At 41.6% G+C, this 22,885-nt stretch overlaps 1 protein-coding gene across 5 annotated transcripts in view; it reads left to right on the top strand.

Annotated features, from left to right (window-relative positions):
* The window catches only part of TEX14 (testis expressed 14, intercellular bridge forming factor), a 29,511-nt gene extending 8,134 nt beyond the window's left edge, over positions 1-21,377 (top strand). For 2 of the 5 annotated variants that reach the window (XM_027744695.2, XM_027744705.2), the window contains 25 exons: positions 818-931; positions 1,231-1,354; positions 1,876-2,054; positions 2,570-2,721; positions 3,387-3,577; positions 3,755-3,905; positions 4,244-5,190; positions 5,871-5,974; positions 6,967-7,046; positions 7,594-7,860; positions 8,416-8,516; positions 8,799-8,906; positions 9,474-9,564; positions 10,278-10,368; positions 11,612-11,674; positions 12,740-12,867; positions 13,517-13,707; positions 15,196-15,247; positions 15,838-15,909; positions 16,680-16,757; positions 18,165-18,282; positions 18,476-18,571; positions 19,557-19,666; positions 20,102-20,168; positions 20,351-21,377. In XM_027744695.2, coding sequence (XP_027600496.2) covers positions 818-931; positions 1,231-1,354; positions 1,876-2,054; positions 2,570-2,721; positions 3,387-3,577; positions 3,755-3,905; positions 4,244-5,190; positions 5,871-5,974; positions 6,967-7,046; positions 7,594-7,860; positions 8,416-8,516; positions 8,799-8,906; positions 9,474-9,564; positions 10,278-10,368; positions 11,612-11,674; positions 12,740-12,867; positions 13,517-13,707; positions 15,196-15,247; positions 15,838-15,909; positions 16,680-16,757; positions 18,165-18,282; positions 18,476-18,571; positions 19,557-19,666; positions 20,102-20,168; positions 20,351-20,387 — 3,712 coding nt within the window. In that variant the 3' untranslated portion in view covers positions 20,388-21,377. The remainder of the gene's footprint in view (positions 1-817; positions 932-1,230; positions 1,355-1,875; positions 2,055-2,569; positions 2,722-3,386; positions 3,578-3,754; positions 3,906-4,243; positions 5,191-5,870; positions 5,975-6,966; positions 7,047-7,593; positions 7,861-8,415; positions 8,517-8,798; positions 8,907-9,473; positions 9,565-10,277; positions 10,369-11,611; positions 11,675-12,739; positions 12,868-13,516; positions 13,708-15,195; positions 15,248-15,837; positions 15,910-16,679; positions 16,758-18,164; positions 18,283-18,475; positions 18,572-19,556; positions 19,667-20,101; positions 20,169-20,350) is intronic. The other 3 variants (XM_039381071.1, XM_039381070.1, XM_039381072.1) reach the window with 3 other exon arrangements.
* Positions 21,378-22,885: the final 1,508 nt, after the last annotated feature.

Below are 22,885 nucleotides of genomic sequence, written 5' to 3'. Positions count from 1 at the left end.
CCTCTCTTACTATTGCACAGCAGGTGGTTGTGCCAACGCTTTGTTTGGATAGTTTTCCATGTCCATTCTATATTTATTCACTGTTTCCTTGCTTGCAGCTTGTTTTCTGCATTCACTGATTAACATCAGACTCCCTTGGTGTCTGAAAGGACAAGTGCAACCTACAGGCAATTTTAACCCAATTATGACTATTCACTGATTGCAATGTTTCAGTGTTGATTCCTTTGTGGTGGGAAATATGGTTGGGGTTGCACAGATTGTGTTGTTCAGCATTTAGCCCTTGTAAATATTAGGCCAGGCCTCCTGATATGCAGGTTGGCAGCCCAGTTGCTCAAACCTGTGGTGAAAGGAGAGCTGCAAGGGCAGACTGAGCCTTTTTAAAAAAATCTTTGGCATTGTGTGTTAATTACTGTGTGTTGAGCAAGTAATTCTGTCTCTGGTGTTGTGTGTTAATTATTGTATATTAAGCAAATAGTTGTCAGAGGCACCCAGAGAGCTGACAAATTGGTGATTTAATCTCAAAGCTCTCACTTGTGTCACAGTGGGCTGATGGCCTTTAGGGAAGGGAGTTTTGGAGTGCCCTTATTCTTTACCTGGGGTCATGGAAAGGTGTTTTTGGACAGTGAAAATCAGCCTTAGCAGGGTGTGTTTATTGCCAGTTTGAAAGAGTAGATGCAATAGCCAGGATACTCAATAACAGCAGGAGGCAGCACCAGAGCAGTTCAGAATTACAAAATTCCTTGTAAAAAAAATTGCATAACGGTAAAAAAATACTGCAGGGAGCACCTGGTGGAAATTCCTCTCCTCCTCCTTGTAGCCTCGTGTGGGGAGGCAGCAGAGTGACAGTGAAGGAACTGGGCTTGCAGCCCCCTCAGCACAGCTGGAAGCTGCGCTTGGCCGACCTCCTCCTGGCAGAGCAGGAGCACAGCAGGTGGGGAAGGATGTTCCTCCTGGGGTTTGGGTGTCCCCAGGGATGGGAGGGATGGGATTCACCTCGGGAGGACTGGCAGGCTGGGCTTGCACTTTCTTTCCAGTTAAAAAAACCACAGTTCTCTCTTCCCGTCTCTTCCCACTCCTAAAATCTGTTCTTTTAAAATCATATATTTCAGTGAAAAGTGAAAAGCATTCGTGTTATATTGATAACTCCCGTCCTTCTGGGTGTTTGTTTTTTTTTCCTTCTTTCAATCTCAGATTTGCCTTACAAATTTTTTTTCCCCTCTCCCTTTGCAGCAAACTCCGCCATCCTCACTTGCTCCAGCTCATGTCTGTTTGTCTGTCCAGTGACCTGGAGAAAACCCGTTTAGTGTATGAAAGGGTTCACTTTGGCTCCCTGTACAGCATCCTGCATGAAAGGGTAACTGGAATGCTTGGGTTTTAAACAGTAATTAATTAAGTTTAGTAACTACATCCAACATCTTCACTCAGAGAAAAAGAAGACAAAATCCTCAGTCGTGTATCTGAGTTTCTGTTGTGGTTCTTATTTTTTTTTAATCACTGATCTGTGTTTTATCTTTGTCATTTGATGTTTTTCTCCTTTTTTTTTTTTTTTTTTTTTTAGTTATTTTATTTCTTTTTACTGTTTGAGTGCAGACATCTAAATTACTTGGAAGATAATGCAGTCCCAGGCGAGGGATTATAAGAGCTCATTCTGCTTCAGAATTTTGGCACAGCCAATTTATTTTCCATTCTTAATTATTTAAGGTGTTGCTGTTTGGTTTGGTATTGAGAACAAACGAGAGCAATTCGTCTGACTTTTCAGCACAGTGTATTTCAGTTGGCTTTGCTTGCTGCCTTCTGCACTGTGATGATCTCCCCTGGCTCGAGCTTGAAAGCCCTGCAGTGTAAATTTGGTGGCCCTGGGGTGTTTTTTTCCAGCGTACAGAGTTCCCAGTGCTGCAGACAGAGACCATCCTGCACGTGCTGCTGCAGGTCATCGACGCCCTGCGCTTCCTGCACTCCCGGGGCTTCATCCACCGTTCCCTCTCCTCCTATGCCATCCAGATTGTCTCTGCTGGGGAGGCAAAGCTCTGCAACTTGGAGTACATGATACAGAGGTAAAGAACTTCCCTGGGTGCTGCTGTTAAATGGGCAAACAGAAGTTTACCTGAAACCACCCAAGATTCAACACCTCGTTGAACTGGTGGTAATTAAGTGCCACCAGTGATACAAAGAGTGTTTCTTTTGTGAGGGATATCCTTCCTTTCCTCTGTTAATTATTACTGAAGTTCTCTTCTAGGCACACCTGTACCTTGAAAAATAAATGCTGGCAGGGTAGGTGGCACCTTCTTGCATTTTTATCCATGGCCAGAGCTAAAGGGTTGTTTGTAAAGCTCCTGCTGGGAAATGCTCAGCTTTTCCTTCATTCTTTTTGAGTGCAAATTTGTTGCTTTCCCCAGAAAGTCTTTGCCAAAAGACATTTACTGGAGTGGAAATACTGCATTTGCACATGGGGGTATTTAAGCTAAAAGCTGTGACACACTCAGGTGTTTAATTCCTAAAGATACACCTTGTAGTTGAGTGTGAGTGTGCTGTGTGTCCCAATTTATGACTTTTTTTCCCCTTAATACAGCAAAGACAGTGGAGAGCACAGTGATCTGACCCGAATTCCTGTCCCAGTCCAGCTGTACAGGTGGTGCTCTCCTGAAGTTGCCCTTGAGAGAATTGTCACAGTCAAATCAGATGTTTACAGCTTCTGTGCAGTGCTGCAGGAGGCCTTGACAGGTAAATCCACAGCTCTGGGCTCTGAGGGCTCATCCAGAGTTAACTTGAAAAACAAACCAGGCAAAAAAAAAAAAAAAAAAGAAAACCCAAACCCAAATGTTAGTGACAATAACAAAGATTACTGGAAACTTCTGTAAAATGTAATCAGAAAGCTTAAAATTGTGTAGCTTAAGGATGAGATTGAGGTTGGTATTAGAGAAACACAATTTTGTGTGGTTTCCTGCTGTTTATTTTTCTTCTTCATGATATTCAGTTAACTCTTTGCAGTGTCCAAAATGAGCTTGGGCAGCTTTCATGTCTTTGATCACTACAATAACTTAGAGATTGTTGCTGTTATTACAAGTAATGTAATGTATGTTTTGTATTCACTGTGACTACTTTGACAGTGAAATGGGATAAACAATTACCCTAAAAATGAATTCCTCTATTAGCTGGTTGGTAATGAGGAATCCAGAGCAGTTGTTTGCAGTGTCACTGTCCTTTAGAGATTGCTGTCAGCTCCCTTTAAAGCCTCCAGTGTTGGAATAAGATGGGGAGGAGATGCTCATTTGGTTCATGACAGCAACTGTAAATTAGGGGATGGGAAGGCAATAATGCTGCTTTTTTTCTTTTAATTAACATTGATTTACAACTGGTGACATAAAGTCTGTACTTGTGTCTTGCAGAGAGCCCCCCCTGGAAAGGTTTTGAAGACTCAGTTATTAAGCAGCTCATGATTTCAGGGGAGCAGTTGGAAGCAGATGTCAGGCTGCCTATGCTCTACTATGATGTTGTCAAGTCAGGACTTGAACCTAAACAGAGGAACCGCTCCATGAAGCTTCAGGATATTCAGTATATACTGAAAAATGACTTAAAGGTGTCTTCCAGGATTGTGATCTTTCGGTTTTGTGTCCATTCAGATTCAAGTTGTTGTGCTTCAATCTGGGTGGGAGGCAATCCAGCACTGAGTATCTGATCTTGGAGGGAAACCACCTTAGAAGAGAATGAGCTGTCAAATATAGTTGTATTTTATTCCTATTTTTTTGTGTTACAGGACTTGGTGAAGTCTCAGAGTGGTCATGCTGATGACATATCCAAAGCACGAAGACCTGCTGTTTTTGCAGACGTGAACATCTGTTGGGCATCAGCTTTTAGCTGCCAGAGGAGAACAGTGGAATTCAAGGAAAAAGAGACAGCCACGGCTGGTGAGTTCCTTGTAGCAAGATGTGATGTGTCCTTCACTTAGTGTGTTCCTCAGTCCATAACAATCTAACATAAATAATTAAAATGGGAGCACTTACAGGTTTGGTGACATAGTTTGAGAGTAGAAAGAAGTTGGCTTTGAATTTTAGCTACCACTCTAATTGTTAATGTAGACTCAAGACTCTGAGCCTGGTTAATATTTATTGTTCAGGCACAGTTTTCAGCAGAGGTGTTAAATGCTGCTCATGTAGTCTCTAAAATTAACTCCCAGATGTGCAAAAGCAGCGTGTTTGATGGACTTCTGGAGAAATGGCTTAATGCTTAAAATCAAATTTTTCAGATGGCTCTCCTGCCCCAAGAGACCCTGTTTTTCGTGAGGTGAACAGGGCTTTGGTGGTCCAAGAGGCATCAACCAGTGTGCAGCCAGTTGCACAGGACAAAAGTCCTGATGTGGCTTCTGAAGTCCAGACGACCCCCAGTGAGAGCGACGTGGATGAAAGTCTGTGTAGCTTTGAAATCAATGAAATCTTTGCCACTTACCCAGAAATTCACCAAGACTTCCTGGAAGGGGGATCTGGGTTAGATCAAACTCTAAAGGATGCAGAAAGGCAGCAGAAGGAAGAAGATAAGAGTCCCCTGGGAGTCCTGTCTGTGTCCTCTGGAGCATCCTGTGAGGATGAGGAGGACAGTGACTCCTCGGAGTCGGGCAGTGAGTTCACTGCAGAGGAGGAGGAGGAGGTGAGTGAGGCCTCTGACCTGGCACAGGGGAGAGGAGATGCTGGGAGAAGAGGGAACAGTCCTTCCCCAAATGAGCAGCACATCAGCAAGTGTGTCCTTAATATAAAGATTATTCAGAGCATGTTGCAGCAGGCAGCAGATTCCCTGTGCAGGACAGAGGAGAACCTGGACAGATTAAAGGCCATTGGAAAGCAAAAGAAGCTGCTCCAAAAAATCAGAATGAGTCAGCTTTCTAAGCAGAGTTTTCAAGAAGGACACTGTAACAGGTCTGATGGTGCTTCCCAGAACACCAATCACCCTTTTTGTGGAGCGAACACATTTTTACCCAAAGCTGTGGGTCCACCATCCAGTGACTGTATTCCACCCCCCATGACGTGTCAGGCACAAGGAGCGTTGGGGGAAGACAGTTTCCAGGCTGTTTCAAAGACAGCCAGGGAAACACAGGCAGTTCAAAATGAAAAGAGGAAGAGTAAAATTGAAAACAACCCTCGTGATCTCGGCTGCAGCGTGAGGAAAAGCCTGGATGATCAAATGAACCTGAACCACGAGGTAAAATGTAAAATGTTGAGCAGCATGGCTGTGTTTATAGCTTCTGTGTTCCTTAGCAAGTAAAGAGATGTTGGGATGGGTGGTGTCCAAGGGGAGGGATGAACTGTCTTTTAAAATATATGCACATACCATGTGCATTATATACAGGAATGAAAACAGTCAGCTCAGCAGTGCAACAGTATTGTTTCCATTTTCTCCCCACTCCTCCCAGCAAAATACTAGCCCAGTATAAAATCCTGTAGTAAAATGGAGATTGGTCAGGGAAAAGGCCAAGTGGAGAAAGACTTTTGTTTGCATTGAGGTCCAAGCTGTCATTAGTAAGGGCTTCTGGATCATTTTCGGTATTAAGTGCAAGTAGCCCAAAGAGAAAGAGAGAAATTCATGTACAGATCTGCTGTGGGAATAATCTTGAGTCATTTAGGTCCCCTCATCCCCCTGGAAGCCACATGTTTTGATAGTCTGCTTGCCTACATATGAACCCTGCTGTAAATCCTGGGCAGGGTATTTGCTAGGCTGAGGCCTGGGCTTGTCATCCTCTCTCCTGAGCAGTGCAGCTAAAATATAACCCAGGAAATCAAGTTTGCACGGTCTGGTTCTTAGTGTATCTCACAGACAGCTCAACTAGTAATTGCCAGAATGCCCAGTGTGTGCTGAATCATGGCTTGTTGGACTCATTTCAGCATTTACTCCCACGTGGATCTGCAAGATGCCAAAAAAAGTTGAACTTGCAGTGTCAGAGAGGAGCTGATTCACATCCTGCAGCAAGAAGTGAAGAATGGAGATGGTGAGTTTTGATGGTGTTCGTAGAAGAGTTAGTTCTGACAGATTCCTCTTGAGAGAGCCCCTGTCAGAGGGAGACACACGAGGATCAAGGCTGGCATTAAATGTTCTTCAATAAGCCAGAAGCACAGTGAGGACCCTGCTGTGAGTCACTGGCAGCTGCAGAGCTGAGGGGGAGCTGCTGTGACAGGGCAGTTTAAGAGGGCTGGTGAAAAGATTTCAGATGCCTCTGTGAGGGAGGTCAGTGGCCCAAAACTACCAGTGCCTGAGGAGAGCAATCTGGTGAGTTACTGGGAAGGGTGGTTCTCCTTTCTGGGCACAGCCTCATTCAGTTCCCAGCAGAAATACTTTTAATGTCATCTCTTTGTATTTCTGAGTTTGAGTGGAAATCACATGTTAAAAGCACCTGGCAAAACTTGTGCAAGTTAAGGTATCTTACCTGGAAGGTTGGAAAGGTGGGGATAGATACCTCCTTCAGTGTTTGGGTCAAATCAGTCAGGAAAACTTGCAGTTTTAAAATCGATTCATGACCCATTTGGATCAGTAAGACCTGTTGGTAAAGGACACAATTGGTTAGAATAGAAATATTCCTGTGGTCAGAGGGTCAGGTTAGGGTTAGGATTAGGTTGGTGGCAGGGTGGTTGTTACCCAAGGCTGAAGTTGTCCACTGATCACTGGAATAAAACACATCTCCACATGATTCATTGTCTGAGTGTTTATAGAACTGCATCATCTGAAGGCAGTGACAGCTTTTGAGATCTAGAGTTTAATGTACAGCTTGTCTGGTTAATCTGTAATAGACCTAAATAACTGTCTGTGCTTTCTAAGCTTCTGACAGCTCAATCTGCTGGATCTGCTGGGTTGTTAAAAGGCTGAGAGCACACGTGTTCTAATTAATGTTAAAACAACTTCTAGTCTTTTACTGGCTGGGGAATACTTAACACAATACACTTGTGCATTAGCAGAGCTTGTGCATTTCATAACGATTTATTGCAGGAGCTATTCAAAGCCAAGATCTGAATTTTACAGCGAAAAAATAACTGAGGAGAGGAGGATGATGCAACCGGACTGGAGGAGTAAGTAAATCACTGTTAAATCAGCATTAATATCAAGCCTTACTGCAGTGCATTAAAACTTAACACTTCGTTTCTTAATGAAGAAAGGTCTGTTTGCCTTAATTGCTGAAGATCTCTTGGATTGTTCTTGGATGAAAACCAAGTGAGTGGGATCCTGTGTCTTGCACATTCCGGGCATAAAATAATCACAACCACATTAAGATGGTTTGATTTCTGTAGCTGAAGGAATTTCTAGCCTTGTTTTGGACAGTGTATGGATTTAGGAAGGGCAGGATGGCAGTGACCAGTGGATGGCAGCACGGGCATGGATAATAGAGAATCAAACTAACCAAAGCTGTTCACGTAAAGACTTGTCCATGTCAATTCCTGCAGGTTTTAAAGCTTCCCTTAAAATGGAAGGGAATGTTTAACTGTTTCCATGATAAAGGCGTTTACAAGGTATAACCTGAGCATTTCCAAGTCTGCAGGCACAATGAAGCACAGGGAATGCTTTGAAGGTCCAGTTTCTGGTGTGTGAACTAAGAGCTTTGTTCATTTTGTGTTGTAGCTGAAGTGAAGCGAATGGCCAGAAGAGTGGCCTCAGGAGAGCTGGAGCTCAGCTGTCCCTGTCCAGCCAGTGAAGGGACATCTGAGAGTGAAGCAGAGAGTGCAAAGGAACCCTTCCAACACGTCACTGCTAGAGCCCAAAAAAGACAAGCCCAGCAAAGATGTACGTGGCAGCCAGGTGATGATGTTGTGCCTTGGAATCCTGGCAGGGAGGAGAGAACTGAATCTGAGGAGAGTGATCTGGAGTCTGCACTCAGAAGTTCTGCAGGTGAGGTTGAGGAGCAAAGAAAACCTTTCTTCTTTTTTTGTCTCCCATCTCCAGTCAGTTCTCAGCTTCTGTGATTTTGTGACAGGAATTGTCCCTGTTATCTTGCAGAGTCTTGCCCCCCAAGCAGGTCAATCACTCAGTCTTTGATGAACATAAAGAATAGAATGATGAGTATTAGGTGTTAATAGGGGGAGGTAACTCCCAGTGAGCTTGGAGACCCTTCATCACCATTGATTACTGTCAGGTACCAGCATGGGAGACCCAAAGTTTACAACTCCACCAGTGTTTTCACACTTTATTTCTTTCAGTCTGAGCACAGAGATGCTTTTTCTGTAGCAGCTTAGTGGGTAGTGCTTTTGTAATACTTATGGATAAAGGAACAAGGAAAGGTTCCTCTGCCTGGATTAATGAGGGGAGCATTTAAATGTCATCGTTTCTCCATGTTCCTGACAGACAATTAGTGTTACTGTCTGCTCTCATTGATATTCCATCAGTGGCTCAGATCACCCCATGTTATTTTTTGCCTAATAATTTTGTTCCATTCTGACATCCTAGGGAGGAGGTGCCAGTTGCCATCACAGGATGAACAAGCAGAGTCTGGAATAGCCATTCATAAGAACTCAGTCCTTCCTCAACAAGTTGAGAATCTCTCTAGGGTATGTACAGAAATCCAAGGAATCCAGGTGCAGTTAGTTGTCTGTGGAACAGTTCAGCCTGGCTGCTGATCTGAGTAACAATCCCCCTTTTTTTGTTGTTGTTTGGTTCTACAAACCATCAAGGTAATGTAAGGAACAGATAATGTAATGCAGGATGAAACTCAGAGTGAGCAAAGTCTGTGGAATTTGGAATTTCAGTTTGCTCTGTTGTTTATTGAGTGAAATGTGATTTCTTTATTAATAGAGTGGGGAAAGCATCTCAGGTGATGATGTCTTTCACAGGGACATCCGAGGGAATTGCATTGTTCCCTTAGTTCACCTCCTGATGTGTCTGAAGAATTCTTCACTCCTGATTATTTCCTTCCTCCTGAGGGAAGTTCAGAACTAGAGGTAAAAATAACAGAAAAGACTTTGAACCTAAGTTACTCAACATGTGTAATTGTGCTCCCATTTGGTTTGGAGAGAGCTATGGAAAATGGGAGAATGATTTTTATTTTTTGTTCTTTTCTTTTGAAATAATATCTGCAAATAAAGATATAGATAAGACTAAGAAAATTCTAACCCTGTTTCTTTAAAACACATACCCTGCCCCCACCAAAAGCTCTAAACCCCCAAACAATTAAAACCCCACAAACACCCAGACTCCCAAAACAGCAGGGGTATGTTTTATTAATTTATTTGCTGTGTAATTGAGAAAAATTTTTGGTGGTTGATAACTCAGCCTTTCCTTCACAGCTCTATCAATGATGGTATTCAATAGTCTTAAAACAGTCTTCCTTAATTTCTTGAAGATTCTAAATTTTGTAGACTATTAAATCCAATCTTGGCTGGTTTTTGATGAGCTCTTGTTTGTCTCTCCATTCTGATTCTTGGGAACATCATCCCATGAGGGTTCTCCTGCCCTTTGCATCTTCCCTGTCAGAAATTGAATTAATTTCCTTTTTTCCCCCCTTTCAGACCTCGGATACTGAGGGCAAATCAGAAGATGCTTGTGCAGGATTTTTACAGAAACTGCCTAAAGATGCAAAATCAAGTGTTCAGACTTCAGGTAAATGTGCTCTTTGTTTTGAAGCATTTCTGAGTCAGGACACAGAGTCTTGGTGCACTTACACTTTTGCCAGCAGCACTCCTGTCAAAAGGCTGGAGCTTAATCCTTTAGGGTCACTTGGTCTCTTATTCCTCGTTATTTTAGTGAGAGTTCAGGACATTGAGAACTTTGGAAGGTGAGGTTTGGGCATTGCAGTGCCTGAAATGTTTTTGAATGCCATGTTTTTGTACTTGCTGTGCTTCAGTTAAAAAGCCAAACCAGAAGTTGTTTGGAACCTTTTTTTTCTTGTTTTTTACCCCGAGGCTACATTTAATCTTTTTATGCAACTTGCTGTGGCGTTGGAAACTGAATTGAAGTTGTATTTACACATTAATATTCTTATTGCCAGGAGGATCTTGGGCTTAAAGACTGTAAGAGCTGATAGTGCGTGTGCAGAATAATGGAAGAATCATCATTGTTTCTCTGGTCTGTTGTCTCCTTTAGCTCAAACTTGTAAATGTTGTGATATTCCCCAGTGCTTCAGTGACTGTCTGGCAGCTGGGGTATGTTTATGAAAATGCATCTTTAAAACACATTTGTCTCTTGATAACAACAAAGGTCACAAGAACCGAAAAAAATTTAATAAAGTTGCAATTTCCTGTTCAATGAGTTTTGTTGTTTTCTTTTGTACTTGCAAAACCCAATAACGGGGAACATTTGTTATTTGTATTCAGGAGGAAAAAGGCTGTTCTGCAGCACAGGAACACAGAAGTGTGGCAGTAACAAGCTGGGAGTGAGTCGACTGAGCCAAATGCCTGTAGTCAGGTAGAGAGACTCATTTTCATTGTTCCTTCAAGCATAAATTGGATGATAAAGTGTGCTCTCTTCATTAATTCTGCTTATATATCTAATATTCAAATAAGATGCCAGTGGTGGTTTTTAATGATTATCTACATATCTCAGTTCCTTGCCAAGAAAAGGACTTCACAAGACTCAAGGGGTTTTGTCTTTTACAGTGTTTGGTGGGTTTTTCTGCTTAATGAGGGAGCTAAAATAGGAAAAATAAAGTCATGTTCATATCACAATTCCTTTTTAACAGAGCAAAGCTAATTCAAATTAAGGCTTCAGTCATCTGTTTTAATTTTGTTGTACTTTGGTTTCGGAGCTCAAGTGGCATGAAGATCGTGCCTTTTCCCCTCCCTGCTCCTGTGGGAGCAGTCTGATGGAAGTTTGCTCACTGGATCTTGCCTGCAGGTAACATCAGCCCGTGCCTGGAGACTTGCAGGCTCATCTGTCAAACAGGAGGTTTTTATGTCCAGCGTTTTGTAAATGTTATGTTTTACTGTCACGCAGAGAAGTTGGCCAGAGTCACCTCGTGCTGCAAGGGGGGATGTTCAGGGCAAGGATTTTTTAAGTGAAAGTCTTTGAGCAGTGGCTTTGAGGCTTTTTAAAAGCTCCAGTGCTCCCTGTAGCTCAGCTTTCCTTGTGTTACTGGAGAGCTGGAGCTGCTCAAACTCTCGGTGTGGGAGTGAGAGCTTTTCTCTCTGTCTCCTCTTCACTTGAAAAACTGAGTTACCTGTCTCAAAGGCAGGCAGAAAGTGTGGGAATGACTTGGCTTTAAGGTAAAAGTTTTAGTTGCTCCCTTCACTTTGGAACTGAGCTTTTGCCAGCAGGGCAGAGAGGGCTGTTCCTCCCCGACCATCTGACTAATCCCCTCTGACCTTGAATGGCCTTGTCACAGTTTGAGAGAACACCTTACAAAACAGATCAGAGGATGATAAAACCAACCTGATGATTTGTATTCGTGGATTTTTATTTGACTTTCAGTTTTGCTTTGAAGCCGTGTGTGTCAATTAGAAATTTCCTCCTTACTGAATACAAATCCATCATCTGTTTAAAATGACATTTGTCTCCTACCATTCTCCATATTTCTTAGGTTTTAAGCAAAAAGTTTCTGTAAGCCTCAGAGAGAAGGCAGTTCTTTAAATTTTTTGAGAGAGAAGAGACTAAATGCTTCCATTTTCATAACTTTCAGAGAGTGAATAAGACCTTTCTTCCCTCGTTTCAGTGTTGATGCAGCACGAGAAGCGATGCTGTGGGAGCCACAGGAAGGATGCCAAGAAAAAGATGTGTAAGACCATATTATACCAAAATTTCAGCAAGTAGATCATTATCACTGTGAAAGTTCTGTGTTGGTGCAAAACAGGGAGATGAGACAAACCAAAGCTGAGAGAAAGAAAACTCTCCAGAGTACTGAAAGAGTATTTTCTCGTGATAAGTTGTGAGATTGGTATAAAAGAGCTATCACAGACAGTTGTCCTTAGTTTGAAATATTTTCATATTCATAAGTAATTAACTGGGTGTTAATCTTCACATTCAAGTGTTAGGATTCCTGGTTTCTTCTCTCCATATGGCACAGAGGAAACAAAATCACTTTAAAGAGCAAATTGTTACCGTGGAGCCAAATAAATTTCATCACAAAAATAGTCCCACGATTTTCAGGAAAAAATTTTGCAGGATGTGTTTGTGACTCAACTAATAAAGTGAGTTTATTTTTACAGATAATGGAGATTTGCATGAAATTCCTGATTTGGTACCAGTAGATCTGTCCTTTCATGGCCTTCTGAGGACGATGTAATCCAGGGTGTTTCTGCACAAAATGTTGGTTTGCTTAATATAATTCCCAGTCCTGGGATTACATTTTTTTGTAACCTGGGTGTGTATCACTGCCTTGTGCATCTTCAGCAGTTTCAGTTTATCTGAGTAATTCTTTTAAAGGCTCCTTAAACCTACAGTTAGTCTTATTTAATGGACTGTTAATTTTTGTTAACCCTTGAGGTTTTCCCTGGGCCTTGGAGAGTTTTTTACTTTGTGGTTCCCTTTTGAAGTTCTTGCCCTTTCTGGAGGCTGTTTCCTGAGCTTGCTTTCATAGGAGGGTTATTTAAGAAATCCTGTAAAGGAAGGGAGAGCAAATAATTAACCTTTTCTGTCTCTGCAACATTATTGAAGATGGTGATCTTGAGCCTTCCAAGAATTCTCTGGGAAGTTTTCGAAGGGAATATCTCTCTTCCCTCTGGTGAACTAGATAAGACCGACCAAAATTAAAATTTAAAGAGCCTGAAAATAGCAGAAGCTGGTGATTCACAGATGCAGGAAGCGGCTATTCTAACTGTCAGAACATCTTTCAATAATTCAGATCAGTGGCAGATATTCAGGATTTGTCCAGTATCCCCTGTGAGCAGGAGAACTTCCAGAGGGATGTGGAGTGTAAAACGCCCAGACTGTGTCATGCACCGACCAGTGTCAGCACCCCCCTCGGCTCAGGTAATGCAGGGAGGGGAGGATTCCCAGGGAATTACTTCACCTTTCCATCAGGGTGAGTCCTGGAGGCTCCATTCACACGGTGCCAGTGCAGGGATGTCAGGCTGGGAATGAGTAACCACAAGAAATGTTGTTTGAAATCTCACTGACAAAGGGCATCTCTTGACACGGAACTAAAGGAGAATTTGCAGCTGAAAAAAGCACTGTCTGAAAGGTCTCTGAAAGATGATTGCTTAGTAGGTAATGGCAGCCTTCATAAATCAGACTTTTTTTTAGATATTTAAAATTGAAGTGGATTTTAGCGTTTTAAAGACAATGGAAATAAGCACTCAGGGTGTTTAGAGTGTTGATAAAGTGATCTCAATGTTTGTTGAACTCAGGTGTTCAAGTGATTTATCATTTGCTTTCTACTTCATTAATTTGGTGTAATACAGGAGTTGGAATTTCTCAGTTGGCAGAGTTTTGCATAAGTAAGGTCTGAGGTGGAACTTCAGTTGGTCTTCTATTTAGAGGTCATTTATGGACACTGGTTTTTTAGAGTTTCTTGTGCAGGTGCCTGTTCTCTTTTGACTTTCTGCTTCTCTTGAAATTAATAAAGATGAAAAAAAGTCCAAAAATAATATATATATATTTTTTTTTTTTTTAATTCTAGAAGAAAAAGTTCCATTAGCCTTTGAGAAATACAAACACTGCCATGAATTAGCATCAGATTTTTCCCTGTGTGGTTCTCAAGAGGCCTCCTCCACAATGTTCAAGACATTCACTACAGCCTATGAAGGGGAAAGGAGCATGGAAATTCCAGGGGCTGCTTCAAGAGTTTGCCAGTTTGAACTGAAAGAGCCTGTAAGTCAGAAATTCTAGTTTATGCCAGCCATGCTTTAAAAAACTTTTAAAACTACTTTTCCTAGAAATTAAATGCCAGAAGAGAAGTGCAGAAATACTTGTAGGTCTTTGTGAGGATTTTGGAATCCTGGATCTGTTGATATAATGGCAGAAATGAATTGAATTCAAAGCAGTGTTGCCACTGATGGTACAAAGAGTTGGCTTCCTCTTGCACTTAATTGTATGTAAATGTTGACCACTGTCCAAGTGGCCCTTCCCTGGCTGTAAAGAATTGCCATTTCCCAGTCTTTTTGGATCTGGTAATCTTGGAACACCAGGGTGGTAAATACCTGCAGAGTGGTTGGGTTGAAAAGGTGAGTTTTGGTTGGGCAGGGAGGGAGTTCAGCAGTTGTTCTTCTGGGTGGGGCAACAACCTGAATCCCCCTGCATTCACCAGGGATTTGGGAACCACAGGCCTTTGACATGGAAGTTGGGAATAAACTTGAATGAAAATAAACACATGAGCATGAAAGTCTTCATGTGGAAGTGAAGAGCCCTCAGAACTTGGTGGGAGAAAGTAAATTAGCCCTTGTCTGAGGGGGTTAAGTTTGTCCTTTTTGGACATAATGTCCTTTTTGACATAATGTCATCGGCTCTGTTGTATCAGAAAATCAGTTTGGAGCTGACAGTTTCCAAGGTCACTGCAGTGATTTCCAGTAATCTGTTTGGAAATGAAGGTGTTCTTGAGCCACAGCATTATCTTAACTGCCTTCCCTGACAGTTTGATATAAAATACTTGCCTTTACACCTTTCTTATTATTATTCGCTGATGGGGTTTGTCATTTAAAGATTAAATTGGAGTTTGTTCAGCCAGAGCAGCAGTGTCTGTTCATTGCCTGACTGACCTGACACAGGTTGGGTCTGGGTGTTCTGCTCCTGTGGCAGGGTTGGAATTCATTAAACCCGTTCCCAGTGCAGAGCTGCCCTGCCTGGCTCTGCAGAGATCCCTCATTGTGTCACTTCCTTGCCTAAAATCTTATTCTAGAATTAAGAGCATGAAGCCCCTGTTTCCATTTTGAGGACTTGCCTATGGTGGTTACAAATTCTTGATTTTTTTGGGGGGGCTCTCTGGTGAATAGGTGTGTCTGGCTTTAATAATTAAAGATTCCAGCACTGAAGAGGTGCTGGAACTGTCCTTTCAGAGAATTCCCATCCAGTTGTCCATCCAGAGTGTTGAAATGGATAAAGATCATGTATGACCAGCTGAAAGATGAGTATACAGCAGCCTAACCAAAATTTTTGGCACATCTGGCTAACCTGGATGGCTTACCTTACTCTGTTTTGATATTCTAAACTGATTGAAAACCTTATTTTAAAATTTAATGTTCAGCCAAGGCTTTAACTGAAGGCTCTACCTCATTTTGGGTTTAATATGTTGAAGGGGAGGATTGAAGATCAGCAGTTTACCAATTTACCTTCTTGTGTTTCATTCTGTTTGGTCTTACACAGGATGGGTTGCCACCAGTTGTTCCATCCTTGAGGAACACCAGGCAGGCACCTGGTAAGTCTTTTATCCCAACCCAAATAAATTGATCAATAAACAAAGAAACACACTGGAAAGGAAATTTTGCAGTTTGTTTCTTTTTTTTTCCCTTTTTTTCCTTCTTTTTTTTTTTCTCCTGGCCATCAGATTTGAAAGAAATTTTTGCAGTTTATTTCTTTATTTCTTTCCCCCCCACACCCTTTTTCTTTCTTTTTTCCTTCTGGGCATCTTGTTTTATAGGGATAAATAGCTTTTGTACACAGATAAATAACTGTGTACTGCTAGTGCTAATTAGGTTATGGATTTTGTGTTTGCACCTGCAGACTAAGAACTCTGACCTCTAATCAACCTGTGTTTGAAGTGTAAATATTACTGGCCTCAGATTTCTGACACAGGATTGAGAACTGGACGTGCAAGTCTGGCTCTCAGTGGTTTTTCCATTATGAAATTATTTCAGGATATTTGATAAAATGTGAATGAGCCAGGCTCGTGCAGGGCGTTAAATGAAGTATGTAAGCAAGATGCTATCAAAATGTAAGCCCATGTCACAGTTATTAAGGATTAATCACTGCTAATTAACTAGATTTTTTTTTCCCCCTCCATCTCAGCACTCTCTGAGGCATCTCAACCCTCCATTGATGAGCTGCCTCCACCAGTCCAAGAGCTGCTGGATGAGATTGGTAAGAGGCACTTCACCCAGAACTGTGTGAGGTGTGAGGCTTCCCAGCTGTGTTCAATCAGGATTTCTCCCAAACCATTCACTACCCAAAATACACGAGAGCTTCCAGATGAGTTGCAGTCAATGATTAGGAAGTTGGGCATCAACAGCCTAAAACAACTGGCAGTCCTTGAAGCTTCTGCTTTTCACTTGGTGGGTTGGTTGCTGCTGACAGCAGCCAGCACAACCAGTGCAGATGTAGTTTAATGTGGAGATGAATTTTGTGTACACTGAATTTTTCAAATTTGTCCTGGAGCAATGTGTGTTCTCCATTAGGAGGCAGCTGCACCCCTCAGGTCCTTGTGCAGAGCTTAATCTCAGTGATTTACATTTCTTTTTGTATTCACATGCTTCTTCAGACAGAAGGTGTGAAAACTCTGCATTGTTTTCGCTGGGAGGGTGTTAGAGAAGAGTTTGCTTTGCTTGTTCAGTGATAAACTCTGCCTAAATTAACACCAGACACTGGCATAATTAAATATCCATAGCTGCTTTAGGAATGAGACACCCAGGCACATCCTGATCTTATTTCCCCGTTCACCAAAACGACGTGGAGATTGGCATCAAGTGAATAAATGATGGTCAGGGGAAATTTTTAGGATTAATGTATGAACTAATTGTAGATCCTGTAAGAGTTTTCATGAAGGGTTGGATGGATAAATCATATGGTACTTTGGAGTGGATAGAGCCAAGTTAGAGCACCCAGATCAGTAAGGAATGTGCTGTTTTTAACAGAACTCTTAAAGCAGCAAGATTCCATCACTCCAGACCTGAAAGAGGTGGGACTGCAGGACTGTGGAGTGCAAATGAATGGTTAGTTGATAATAGTCCTAATGTAGGGATTAAAAATAGAAAATTCCCTTTGCATTGCTGTAAAATGACTCTGAATACTTGTCACTGTATGTTCAGCTGTACAATACACTGCAATTTTTAGCTTAGTACCCCCTCCACCAGCGTTTGCTGCCTTTCCTGGTGTGTTCCCTCTGAAGTCCACGGGGATCTGGTGTGGGAGGTTTGCAGGTCTAACTGTGGGAATTAATTTCTTACTTTTATTATGCCACTGTAGTTCAAACACAGGTGCCAAAACCCACAAAAGTGAAGGTGGTGGGCAGGTGATGTCAAACAGAGCTGAAGTTTCCATTCTGGGAGGGTGATTCAGTCAAAAAAGTGGCCAGTGAACGCATTAGCTGCTAATGTTCCTAATTCTCCATCATGAAATAATTCCTCTGATCTCACAGTGTAAGAAAATAGCTTCCCCATGAATATTGTGTTTCCTGTTCTGTTGCAAAGACACCAAAGTGGTGAATCTTTGTGCTTCTGCAACTGCAAATGGTACTAAGTGGGAATCATTTTTACACGTCCTGTCAGAGGAACGGGAAACCAAAATGTTTATAGGCTGTGCCTTTTCTTCCCCAGTGAGTCACAAAGTGAACAGCAGTGAAAAAGAAAAAAAAAAAAAAAAAGACAAAAAGGGAAAAAAAAAAAAAAAGGCAGAACATGAGTTAAGTCTGTAAAAAGCTAAATAGCAGAGTCACTTGAGAATGATGCTGGCACTTGTTTGTGTTATCCTCCAGCTCTGTTAGATCTTTTCCTGAAGGACAGAAGCTCCCTTGGCTTTATTCAGGGGAGTATCTTGTTTTTAGGTGGTGAGGACTGCAGCAGTTGTTCACTCACTGTGGGTTTTGTTGTATTTGCATAAAGCACAGCTATTTCAGACTCCATTTTTTTGTGACAGCCTCCTGCTTCCTGCTTATCATAGCGCAGCAGAAGGTGCTGAATTTATTCCCAGGCTGGAGGGAACAGAACTTGCCGATAAGTCCGGGGGGGGATATCTCTGGGTTTTGCTAAGTAGGGTAACAAAGCAAACATCCACAGGTTTTCCTTTGGTTTCTCTCCCATATCTGGGATTGTAAGGGGGAGAGATTAAAGATTGATTTTCCCCATGCATTTTTCATTTTAGTATGAAGGAAAATGTTCAGTCCTGTGAATCTGAAAACGTGTTAGAGTGAAATATTTATCTAGGCCTTGCTGCTGGCCACCTTTGGCTGTGGATAATGTGAATTTGCTTAACTGGTGGAAAATCAGGAGACTGAGGGAAGAGTAATTGAGAAGTGGACAACTGGAAGCTTACCCAAGTGCAGTAAATAAACCCACGTTTTAATTCCTTTGTTATCTCCCTACATGCCTTTGATATTAAAATCTTTCTGTTTATGTGGGTAGTTCCCAATCGAATTAGAATGGAAAGCAGAGAGTCAGAAGAAGAATCTGAGAGAAAGGAGAAGCAAAATCAGAGTTCATGGACTAAGGAGTCATTCACTCTAGCAGAGGACACAGAAAGGTATGAAAAAAGGCTGATAAAACATGTTTGTATTTGAGTTACAAATATTTAGAATTATGGTTTCAGCATATTTTAACAAGATTCAATGCTTACAGAAGCGAACTTCAAATACTGTGGTAATTATGACTGATTTATTTTGAAATTTGTGGTATTTTACTTATCACCATAATTTTTTAAATCTTTTATTTAACAGGGCTCACTCTACTCTTGATGATATTTTAGAAAGAATGCTCCATGCAGTTCCTGGAGATGAGGAGATCCAAGAACAACCTCGGGGGGACACTCTTGGGTTAGCAGATAATTTGTATTGTGTTCACAAGTTTATTTTGTGTTGTGGGTATGGATCTAATGCAGGACTTTTCAGAAGAAGGGTTGTCAGTCCTTAGACAGAAACGTGTCAGGGAACTTCCCTGGAGACATCAATGTGAACTCTTTGTGCTAAACTGAGAGGGAAAAGAATGTTTTGTTAATATAATTTCCCGTAGGTGGAAAGCAAATACTTCAATTGGTTTGGAAGGCAGTGCTTAGTGTTCACAGAAATCAGAGATAATTTGACAGAATGGGGGATTTTTTTTTGAGATGGAGAAAATGTACATTAAGAGAACAGCATCACGACAACTCTTTGCAAAGAAGAGTTTGGGAAAATGGTTATGTTTTCATGTCAGTATATTAGGAAATGAAGAAAGTGGCAGAAGTTATATATACATCATTTTAAAGAAAAGATTCATAGCCCAAAATAACTGTTGTCCTCTTATAACTAAAGATCAGAGCTCAGTAACTCTGAACAACTCCAGTAAATGCCAGTGAGTGAGTGGTCAGAAGTCATTCCTCACATCTCTCTCACTGAGGAACATGAGACATTCTTGTGTTTGGCATCAGGAATTTTTTTTTTTTAATTGCACAGAGAAGGCAAATGTCACAATAACCAGGAGGATCCTACCAGCAGGGCAGAGCAATTCCTGTGCTTCTATGTTGATCCAAAGCCCATCTACACCTGTAGTCAGAGTACATTTACTTCATGCTGTTGTATAAAGAATCATTGGAGTCTGTGTGTGGATGTAAAGCTAAAGCACATCTGCAGTTTTGGATGGGAAAACCAATTTGTTTGGGGGTTGGGGAGGGCAAATGCACATTATAGATCAGGCTAAAAACAAAGAGGCATGTGGTATATCCAGAGGCTTCTGGTTTAGTGCTCTGTTACATCCTGTCTGAAACAAAAAAAAAAAAAAAAGTGAGGAAAAATTAGGATCATGCACAAAACTCTGTCATTCAAGGGCTGCAAGCCTGCAGGATCCAGAAGATGCTGGAAGGAAGAATGGAGTAGAGGAAAGAGGAGCTGGGGCTGGAGGCAGAGCGCCAGAAAGCTGTGCAGGGACTTCAGCAGGTGCTCTTTGTCTGTAAAGCTGCTGGATGCACCCAGAGTTTGTCCCAAATCACTGGTTACTTTTGGAAATGTCGATGGTAGTTTTTTTAAATGTAGAAGTAACATCCAAGGGTAACATCATTGTGCTCATTGTTTGCACAGCATTAGCGGACACACCCCTGTTTTCTGTCAGGCCCCTAGACCTGGGCTGGCAGGGATTGGGCTCCAGGTTTGGGAAACAGGATTGATTTCTGATCCCTGGGAGGGTCCTGTGTGATGCCCCAGGAGCAGCAGAGCTGGGGTTGGGCTCTGGTTACTAAATGTGACTTCATGGGCAAAGCAGAGAGATCTGTAGCACTTAATTGGTGTGCTGCTGTGTGCTGACTTGTCTCTGAACTGTTGGGGTTGTGCATGTTCCTCTTGGTTCTGAGCTCAATTTACATGTGTTTTTTTTAGACAAACACCCCAAAGATCAGACATCCCACTTGCAGCAGCAGCAGCTGTCTTCAGCTTCGCCCTTCAGGTGAGACTCTCTGTGAGTTAAACTGGGTTTTTGGTAGGAATTTGTCTGTTCTCTGGCTGCATGAGATACATTCCTGTTTTCCAGGTGAGAGAGGCACCATTCCCTTCAACCTGTAGTTTGATATAAGAAAAAAACCCAACTGTGTAACCTTTTTTTTTTCTTCTTGTTTTTTCCCTGTACAGGATAATTGTTTTGGATGAGAGCTCTCTCTGTGATTAAAATGGATAATGAATAAGTTGTAACCTATCATCTGCTTACTGCTGTTTGTACAGCCTCTGAATTGCGGGGTTTTTTTGCCACATAAACACTTGTAAAGCCCAGACTTCTTTTAACTGCAGCAGCAAGTACAGAAGAAAATCTGATGTTCTATGTTATAATACTGTTTGTACTGGTTTTATGCCATCACTGCAGTATCAATATCAATATCACAAGCAGTACCAATATTGCAGAATTGAAGTGTTTTCTCAATATCACATCCTTGTGAACCTGCTACGTGGTGTTTTTTTCTCCTGCACGTGCCCATTTTCATAAGCACAATAATTTTGTTGCATTATGCAGTTTTTGGTGTTGCAAACAAAATGATTGGAATCCTGTGGGCTGCTGGTGCTGCTCAGGCACTGGAATTTTTCCATGCTGGAGTGTGGAGCACTGTTACTACAGCCCATGTAGTGTGTGTTTTTCCTTGCTCATTAAATTTAACAAGGTAATTTCTTGTTTTCTCTTTACTTAGTGCTTTTGTGATCTAGTGTTGAACTGATTTGACTGATTAAGGGGATTAATTGCTGTGCAAAAAGCTAATGAGGAAAAAAGCAGTGTTCTCCAGAGATTGCAAGTGCAGCAATATGTTCCCTGCCAGCATTAGACAAGAATATGAGAAAATGTGGGTAGTGTCATGAAGATACCTGTTGTTTAATTCAACCACGTTTTTGGTGGGATGGATAAAAAAAATGGACATAATTGAGCTTTGGATTAAGATATTGATGGGCACAGCAACTTCATATTTGATAAATATGACTTCACATGTGATAAATTCTGTTCACATGCAGGAGGGACGATTGTCCTGTTCCCTGTCTAACACACACAGGGATTTTAGCTGGTTTTGGGTGTGCCACGTTTGCCTCTTCGCTCCTGTTTTTGTAAAGAAATGCTCCCCATCAGTAACTGTTTGTTAATTTGGTTTAACAACACTAATAAAAGTTTCCAAGTTATTGTGCTGCCATGTGGTTTTTTTTTTTTTTTTTGGTTTGGAGGTTCTTTTTGGAGTCTGTTTTGTTGGGTTTTTTACTTGTTATTAGTGATGTTTCCCATCATCAGACCATGACACAACCAGGTACTGATGGAGCTGCTCCAGGGAAGGTGCTGCAGACTGGCAGAGGTGGGGGAGCTTTCTTCAGAAAAGATCAAGAGAAAATAGAAATCTTTCATCCATTTATCATGTTGTGGTAGTGACAGAGCTGAACCAGAAGTGCCAGCAGCAAGGAGGCTGGGATTGGAATTCTGTACCTCCAGATAACAGCAGGGCCAGTGCCTGGGAATGGGGCTCACCCTTGTGCATCACATCAAAAATGCTAAGCAAAGGTTTAAATATAAATACATAAAACATTTAAATATAAATTTTAATGTAAGTAAAATATGAAATATAAACACAAATCTGAAATTAAAATCTAAGTAGAAGAGTATTAAGCAAAGGTTTAAAGCTAAATATAGAAATATTTAAATATAATTTTAATATAAACTGCAAAATATAAATACTAATATGAAATTTAAATAGAAATAGAAATAGAAAAATATTAAGCACATGTTGAATATTTTCTAACCCGGGCTCATACCAACTGGTTTCTCTGTTTGGGAGCTCTGTGTGCTGCAGGCAGAAGAACTTTATATTCCTGATAGAAGCTGCTGTAACAAGATCCTGCTCCACATGGCCCTGGGGCCGAGCAGAGCCTTGTGTTACACTGGAGGAACAGAGGGAAACGACTCGCATGCAGAAGTGAAACTGCAAATTTGTTGTGTGATTCTGTCCTTGGTGGCTTGTGACTCATAGCTGAGGGTCATTCCCTCTCGCTTTGGCAACGTTTTGTTGTGTTTCAGACTTGCTCAATTAAATAAGAAGTAATTAAAGCCCGTAGGGCTGCAGCAGGGTGGTGGAGGGGGGCACACGTGAGTTTTTGCGTGCACTTAATTATGTATCACTTTGGAGATGTGAAATCTCCTCAGCTCCTCGGATTTCTTGTTCTATTTTATCTGTCGGACCAAATGGTGAGCAGGCTGTGAACCATTTCCCTATCTTTTTTTAATCTTAATGTGGAGAATTTTTATTTCTGTTGGTAGGGAGCCTTTCAAGTAGCCCCATAGCCTGTCTGCTCTCCTTATCGAGGCCAGAACACAACACAGATTTCAGTTTTTCGGCCGCTTGTACTTTCCAGATTTAAGTTTAGCATGACTGTAAATCATCCAGATCACAAAAAGCATGGGCACAAAAGCTGTAATTAACAGAAACAATTAAACAAGGACCAGTGCAAGACAGCAGAGAAGATCAGAGGGGCCCATCTAATGCTGCTTTTCAGCTTCCCAGAGAATGAAAGGCCAATTAATTAAATTAAAACAGTGATATTGAGCTGTTCTAATTCCTCTCTGAGCAGCTCACATGCGAGCTGAGCTGTTCTTCACGCAGGAAAGCAAAGTGGAGAGAGGGAGGTTGAGACACAGAGGTGGGG

The sequence above is a fragment of the Pipra filicauda genome, unplaced genomic scaffold (genome assembly GCF_003945595.2).
Source record: "Pipra filicauda isolate LSUMZ 115617 unplaced genomic scaffold, ASM394559v2 scaffold211_size2331000_pilon, whole genome shotgun sequence".
Taxonomy (NCBI): Eukaryota; Metazoa; Chordata; class Aves; order Passeriformes; family Pipridae; genus Pipra; species Pipra filicauda.
The sequence above is the reverse complement of the archived record's forward strand: the minus strand, read 5'-3'. Positions and strand labels throughout refer to the sequence as shown.